We start from the raw sequence: 7776 nt of genomic DNA, 5'->3' as shown, positions 1-7776 counted from the left end.
CCTGGAGGAAGCAGAATGCCCTCTTCATCCTTTTCAACCCATGAGTCTTTCCCCCATGAAGTGTAGGGCCATCTCACTGTCGCTCGCGTTCCTCTGCTGGAGGAAATACTCCCTGAGCCCGCCGGCTCTCAGGCAGCTGCATCTCCGTCACGTTTCACTGGTGTGCTCTGTGCAGAATCGCATGGCCCCGGAGAGGTTCTGATCCTTTATATGCGTGTCCTTTGGCTCCCCCGCTAGAGCTTAGATGCGCTGAGACTGGGGATCATGGCTTGACATTCACGTGCAGCCCTACAGCTAAATCAGTCAGCAGTTAGTGGGACTTGATTATGATATAACCAGTTGTCCACTAGTTGGATCCAGAGTGTAGCTTCTTGCTCAGAACATGACCTTTGGTGTGAGAAAGACTTCAGTTCAAATCCTGCTTGTGTCAGCTCCCAGCTTTGTGACCTTGCGTAAGCTGTTAAACGTCGTTGGCTCGTTTCCTCGGTTATGAACACACACAGCTGGTGTAGTTGACTCCTGGGTTTGTTGTGGCTTTAAGTGAAGTAATGCACGAGAAATGCATGGTTGGTGCAGTGCCTGACACAGGATCGGGAATCAATAACCAGCAGTGGTTAGTATTTTCTGGGGTTTTTTTTTGGGGGGGGGGTTGGTGCCCAGATCCTTCTGCTACAGCAAGACTCAACAAATTGCAAATTAATGGAGACGTTGTTTTTAGAGGAGGCATCCTAGGGAGAATGTTGACGTGAGCTTGGAAATCTAACAAGGAGAGAAATGAGAGGTTAGTTCAATTCTATTCCTACCAAGTTTTCCGCAGCTCGCAGACGGACTAGTTTTTAGCTGATACTCCAGATATTGCAGAGCTCTTCCCAGAGGCAGGTGAAGATTGACTGTGCCTGACTCTGAAAACCTGTACTTGTCACCTGACCTTGAACGTAACAAACAGCCCCGGAGGAAGGTAGCTCCAATTACAGTCATGGAGTCGCAGGAGCTCATTCAAGGCAGATTGATTTATTGGACCAGAAATACAGCTCAGCAGCCCACACACCAATTCTGTCTTTGGCAAACGGCCCTGCCTGCTTCTTTCTCTCTTGCCCTGACATATTGATCTGTGTGTGTGAGTTGGTGTAGTTTATTGTAGAGGTGTACGTGTGTGTGTGCGTGTGTGTACGTGTGTGTGTGTGTGTGTGCTGCTGTCCCAGAAAAGAAGCTCTTAACTTGGGGGTCCTCTTTCTGAGAGATCTCCAAACCCGAACCAAAGGAGATCTTGCTCCAGTTCTTCATATAGTAGCTTTAATTTCATTCCTTTACTTCAGGTGGGCCCAGAATGTTCCAGACTGCCTCTCACCCTGTCTGAGCACGCTGCTTCTCAGTGTGGCAGCATGTCATTTTGTAAGGAAGAAAAAAACCTGATCTTTGTTGTATGCCTCGTGTCACGCAAAATATCATGATCCCCATTGATTGGAAGAAACTGAGACTCAAAAGAGTAAAGAAACTTAGCTCAGGTCAAATGTCACTAGAGTCAGGATCCAAACCCAGGTCTGTCTGACTGTTGAGCTCAGTGATGGCTGACTCCAGGCATAGCCCCACCAAGAGACTTCCATATCACAGGGTCATTTTAAATGGAAATATTTTGTGATCTAGGGCCACAAATTAAATTTGTATTCTCAGAAACATTTTGTGCCCAGATCTGGCTGGCCTCTCTTGCATCATCTGTTGCTGTGTAACACATTACCGCAAACTTAAAACAATACCCATTTATTAACTCATGGTTTATATAGGTCAGGACTCCCGGCAGGTATAGCTGGATCCTCTGCTTATGGTCTCACGGGGCTGCAATCCAGGCATAGGCCAGGGCTGCACTGTCATCTGGAGACTCAACTGGGGAAGGAGCCATTTCCCTGCTCACACGGCTGTTGGCAGCATTCAGTTCCTTCAGCCTGTAGGACTGAGGGCTTCAGGCTTTTTTGCTGGCTGTTGGCTGTTCTCAGAACCTGAAGGCCACCTCAGTGACTTGCCATGTAGGGCTTCACAACGTGGCCCCTGCTTCCTCACAGCCAGCCGGGGAGAGAGAGCTTCCTGCAAGACAGGCACTGTTATCTTTCATGACACAGTCACATACATCCCATCACCTTTGTCATAGTCTGTTGGTTAGAAGCAAGTCACAGGTCCTGCCCACACTCAAAGGGAGGAGTCACACATGGGGAGGAACAGCAGGAAGAAGGGGTCGTGGGTAGGGGCACTTTGAGGGTCTGTCCACCACATCCCTCCTGTCCTTTCCCCTCTTTTTTTCCTTTTTACCCTCCTCGTCATTCCCCATCCTAGTCTAGACTCAGAGCTAGGGCTTTGCCAGTAAGTAAGAGCTTTGCGGTAATGATGCTAGTAAGCAAAATCATTTTGTGCCAGGCACCAAGCTGCTTTCTTTTTAACTTTCTATTCAGGTATAACATACGGACAGAAAACGGCAACATCCTAAGTGTAGAGCTCCATGAATTTTTTGTAGACTGAACACATGTGTGTAACCATCACACAAATCAAACACCAGAACATTACCAGCACCCCAGAGCCCTCCTCAGTCTCCCTTCCAGTTCCTAACACCCTCAAAGGTGGATCTTTAACAGCAGAGATTACTTTTTACTTGTTTTTTGTTTTTAAAGATTTTATTTATTTATTTGACAGACAGAGAGACAGCCAGCGAGAGAGGGAACACAAGCAGGGGGAGTGGGAGAGGAAGAAGCAGGCTCCCAGCAGAGGAGCCTGATGTGGGGCTCGATCCCAGAACGCCGGGATCACGACCTGAGCTGAAGGCAGACACTAAAAGACTGAGCCACCCAGGCGCCCCTGTATCTGGTTTTCTTGACTCAACACGGTCTTGGGGCACGTGGGTCTACGTCGTCTCATCGCTGAATAGGAGTCCACAGTACGGATATACCACAACTGACTTGTTCGTTCTACTGTTGATGGGCACGTGGGTAGTTTCCAGTTTGGAGGTATTACAAACAGTGCTGCCAGGAGGGGCTTAGTATGTGTCTTTTGTGAACACACATAAGCATGTCTGCTGGATATGTACCCGGGGCTGGATTGGTGGGGTGCAGGGCATACATATTTTGTGTGTCTTTCGGGACACCTCTGATATTTTCCTTAGGCTACATAACAAGAGGTTGAGTCGCCCACCAAATGGGTTGACTTTTGAATGTTGGTTTTGTGCCTCATCAAATACAAATTTATGCAGGAGAGCATCTGCTCTGCCCACCCTGGCAAGTTTCTGTTACAAGAATCTTCCTCAGTTTTATAAGCAAAACATGGTAGTTTAGTTGTAATTGCATTTCATCGATTCTTGGTGAAGTTAATATTTTTTCAGATTTGCTGTCCATTTGAGTTTCTCATTTGCATTTTGTGTTCCTTTTTATTTCATGTTTTTCCAATCCCCCACAGAATGCTGCCCTGTGCTCGGGCAAGTCTCATCTCTGCTTTTGCCGTGGACATGATGTCAGTGTCCCACAGAAAACTCAGCATTGTCAAATGCTTTGCAAACAGAACATGTGTCAGAAAAATGCACATTCCCAAGGCCTGCAGGTGGCTCGGCCAGCCACATCTGTCATTCCTCCAACGAGGACGCCCTAATTCCCCCCAGGGCTATAAACCTCACTTCTCACCCGGACGCTGGACACCATCACCCAGGGGCCATCGGAGCAGGAGGGGCTGCCCACGTGACCTAATGACTTAACCAGGTGAGGCTCCTAGGCACTTTGGGTTTTTAGACAACGGTGCCTCGGAGGAAGTGTTCCCTACCGCTCTGGGGGGAACGGGCAACTGTAAATCAGGTAACAGTATGGCACCGACTTATTTATCCTTGTAAAGTTTCACATTCTGAAGTCAACAAGGGACCCATTGCCCGATCCACGGCCAATTTGCAGTCAGCACTTAGGGAAATCCCAATCCCCCTTGCTCGGCCGGGGGGCCTGCCAGGGGCTCGTAGGAGCCAAGGCACCCCATAGTGCCGAGCCCGATCCATCGATCGTATCTTTTAGTCTGGGCCAAATGTCATCTTCCCAGGGACAGGAAGTCACCAAACAGTGGGAAACGTTTCCTCTCTGTGCGAAGAATGCTCTTTCCCTTCTTTCCACTTGTCCTCTGTGCTCCTCCGTGAGGGAATGTGTGGCTGGACAGCGGCTGCACCCAGGCAGACACGCTGGCGAATCCCTCAAGGAGACGTCGACGCAGTTCAAGAGCGGCTTTCAGGCCTGAGGCTGCTGCTGGTTAGTGGTCAAGGCCGAGGCCAAGCTCAGTGCCCCATCACCAGTTATGGCACGTCCTTACAAGAGAGCATCAGGCAGCTATGAAAAATATTGTTTTCAATGAATTTTTATGACTGAAAAATGCTCATGACATGAATTAAAATGAAATGAAGATGTAAAACCCACATGCGGATACGGAACATGATCCGAACGATCTAAAAGACTGGAAGTAAATAGTAGCGGTGATTTTCTCCGCAGGCAAGATTGTGTTTGCTTTTTATGTTCTGTCTTATTATGTTTTAAAATTTTCTTACATTCCTACAAGCGTTTGTGACCTTTATTCACCAGCCCACCCCCATCACCGACACTCTGAAGCCCCAGAGCAGAAGAGCTGGGCCCCAGGCTCCGGGGACTGGGCAGGTGCCTGTGTGCCATTCAGTTCTGCTCCTCGTTCGCCAGTGCCGGGAGCGGGGGTGCTGAGACGGGGGACGGAAACCAGGCACCTGACTTCGCAGGGAAGGAAGACCTGTCTGACTAGGGATTTCAGCACTTGCCCTCCACCCCACATGCCTCTCCCTCCCTCCCTTCCTCCCGCTCTTCCAAACATTTCCCCCCCTTGGGTGCCCGGGAGGAAGCCAGTGGGGGCTTGAGGGCAAGTGAGAAAAGTGCATCTCGACCAGAAAGAGATCTTCAACAGGCTCAGAGGGTCACTTGTGCCAGAGCCGAATAGGGACCTTAGTGTGGCTGCCCTTCTTCCAGAAAAACCTCCGTGGACTCACAGGTCACTCTGCTCCACTCTCGTCATGCTGCCGCTTGCAGGCGGGTTTCAGGCCTGGGCGCCAGCTTAAACAACGCTGAGGAGCTCCCCTTCTGCAGGACACAGAAACGACAGCAGCACCTTCACCGACAGGCTTAGCAGCCAGACCGCCGCCGCGGACTGAGTGCTGACGGCGCGCCCGATCCTGGACCAAAGCGTGACCTCTTGTCTTGATCTTTAAAGCAGCCCCTTTACAGATGGAAAATCTGAGCTGAGCAAGACTAAGTAATGACATGGCTGTATGTCAGTCTGTAGAAATGTTCCTGGATAGGGGAGGAAACAGATGCCCCGAGAACCTTCTGCCTCCCCGCTGCCGCTGGGGCTCCCTGGACCACAGCAGCCCTGGCTGCTGGAATCGGAGAAGCAGGCCCGGAGAGCCGCGTCACCTATGGGGCGTCTGTATGAATCTTTCTGATGAAGAGCGACGTCCCAATTCACTTGAGAGTAACACGGGTTTCCACCTAAAGGGTTTAGTGATGTGCCAGGTATAGCTCATGGGAGGTAGGAGGTTGAACGTTCTCGAATCAGGAATGTGAGCTCCCAGGTGGCCCTCAGCTGCATCCACTTCGCCCTTACCCTTGACTGCTGTTTCCTGACAGCTGGTTTTGATGGCTTGAGATGCCAAACTTCGTTCGGACCCCTGGCCCCTATGGATGGCTCTGTGGCTCGTCAGGGAATTGGGTCCTTTCTTACAGTTTGCCAGGAATGTGACAGCAGTAGATGAGGCCTCCCCAGGCCAGTCCCCTGGTGTAGCCGATAGTGGGACCCAGCAGTGAGCAGGGGCGCTTGCACTGAAGTCTTCTGCGGTCACGTGGACTGTTTGGAGCCGAGGTGAGAAGGCTGAGTCTCCCGGACAAGCTTACCCCACCTGTTATCACATAGTCCCGTGCACTGACGAACACACAGAGAAAGCTAACCTAGGGAACAAATGCAAATACCTACTAATACATAGAAAAGATACAGAAAAAACCCACAAACTATGTAAAACACTCATTTTGATAAAACAACACCAGTTCATCTAGGAAGTCTGGGGTGCAAGGCTCACAAGTGTCAAACATAACCTGTACGTGGCTTGAGCATGAGGGCTTGTCGGCCCCCGGCCATATCCTGGGACGCTGACCCAATAGGGGCTTAAAATCTCAAGGTCAGAGTTGGTTCAGGTCACATGCTCTTGAGGTCTCTGAAGACAACATGGGCTGCATTGTGTCCAGCGGCTCCCATGACGCCTCCTCCTGGAAGGCAATCACCCAGGAAGAACTAAGCTGTGCTCACAACCCTCCCCAGGGAGCAGGCCGGGCCAGGGCTTGCAGGGAAGCTGAGCGGGGGTCCCTGGGGGCCGGTGCTCGGACTGCGGGCGTCAGAAGCCCCCGGGATGACTATTAGGACGGATTCTGGGCTCGCCTCCCATCCTCTTCCACCAGAGCTCTGAGCAGGGGGCCCAGCGCGCAGCCCAAGCAAGTGCCCCCCTCAGTCTGGAGGTCAGGGTGCTAGGTGGCGAAACTGGGGAGACTCAGGGTGTGAGGGGGAAGCTGTGGGAGTACAGACCTCTCTGGGACGTGTCCAGAGCCAATGGCAGCCTTGGCCAGGTCAGTTAGGCTTGGAGTAGAGGCCGGGAAGATTTTTTTTTTTAAAAGATTTATTTATTTATTTATTTATTTATTTATTTATTTATTTATTTATTATTTATTTATTTGACAGAGAGAGACAGCCAGCGAGAGAGGGAACACAAGCAGGGGGAGTGGGAGAGGAAGAAGCAGGCTCCTAGTGGAGGAGCCTGATGTGGGGCTCGATCCCGGAACGCTGGGATCACGTCCTGAGCCAAAGGCAGGCGCTTAACGACTGAGCCACCCAGGCGCCCCCGGGGAAAAATTTTTAATTGAGAAACGCAACATTACCAACCTGTAGGGGTCTAAACTCTGGAGGGGGGATTCAGGGACATGGGTCTCTCTCAGCCCAAAACTGGCATTTGGAGGGCCATCTCTGCGACCCAGTCTCAGACCTTGCGAGGAGGAGGTGTGAGCTACCCTGAGGGTGGAGGGTATGGCCAGCTGGCAGAGGCCCCTGCTGCGCCTCTCCTGAGAAGCCTGAGTATGGGGGACGACTTGTTCTCGTGGGAGGTCCCTGCTCGCCCCCCTCTCCCCCTGCCTCCCACACTGCTGATCCCAGCAGCACAAGGAAGGGGCCCAGGGGCACTCACCGGGGTGGGCGCCGCTTCCACAGAGATACAGGCCCCGGAGGGGACAGCGGTAGCTGGAGTGCAGGGGCGTGGGGCGGGCAAAGTAGAGCTGGTCCAGGGTCATGGCGCAGTGGAAGATGTTCTGCGGGAGGCAGGGCCGTGGCGGTTAACATAGGAGCGTTAGCGGCTTCACCGCCTTTGCGCATTTCTCCCTCTCCTCCCCTCCCAGGAAGGTTCTTCTCCTTCCAGCATGTTTTCTTGGATTCTTATGAAGCAGAAAGAGGAGGGAAAGAGAGAGAACAGGTGCATGTCCTCGGGCTGGGGATGGAGTTTTCCAGAGCACTTTTCAGGACGAAATAAAGGTGAGGAGCACCTTCAGGGTAGGAGGGAACTGAAAGGGGAAAGAAGAGGGAGATTTTATGGGTTTTGCTGAGGACTATAAATCCTCCTGTGTTTGAAAAATGGAGGATTTGACTTATTTTGGCAGCCTTGGCCATGACACCCGCTTGAGCCTGGGGCCCTGGGGGTTCATATCCCAGCAGAGT

The 7776-nt window shown here is 51.6% G+C and overlaps 1 protein-coding gene across 3 annotated transcripts in view; it reads right to left on the bottom strand.

Moving 5' to 3' along the window:
• Positions 1–990: 990 nt before the first annotated feature.
• Positions 991–7776, bottom strand: part of PYROXD2 (pyridine nucleotide-disulphide oxidoreductase domain 2) — a 33313-nt gene continuing 26527 nt past the window's right edge. The window contains exons 15-16 of one of the 3 annotated variants that reach the window (XM_044382036.3): positions 7253–7373; positions 991–2079 (exon numbers count right to left, since the gene is read on the bottom strand). In XM_044382036.3, the coding sequence (XP_044237971.2) occupies positions 2030–2079; positions 7253–7373 (171 nt within the window). In that variant the 3' untranslated portion in view covers positions 991–2029. Of the gene's footprint in view, positions 2080–2631; positions 6288–7252; positions 7374–7776 lie in introns of those variants that run through there. The other 2 variants (XM_026493840.4, XM_026493841.4) reach the window with 2 other exon arrangements.

This window comes from Ursus arctos, unplaced genomic scaffold (genome assembly GCF_023065955.2).
Source record: "Ursus arctos isolate Adak ecotype North America unplaced genomic scaffold, UrsArc2.0 scaffold_7, whole genome shotgun sequence".
Taxonomy (NCBI): domain Eukaryota; kingdom Metazoa; phylum Chordata; class Mammalia; order Carnivora; family Ursidae; genus Ursus; species Ursus arctos.
Note: the sequence above shows the minus strand (reverse complement) of the source record. Positions and strands in the feature narration are given on the sequence as shown.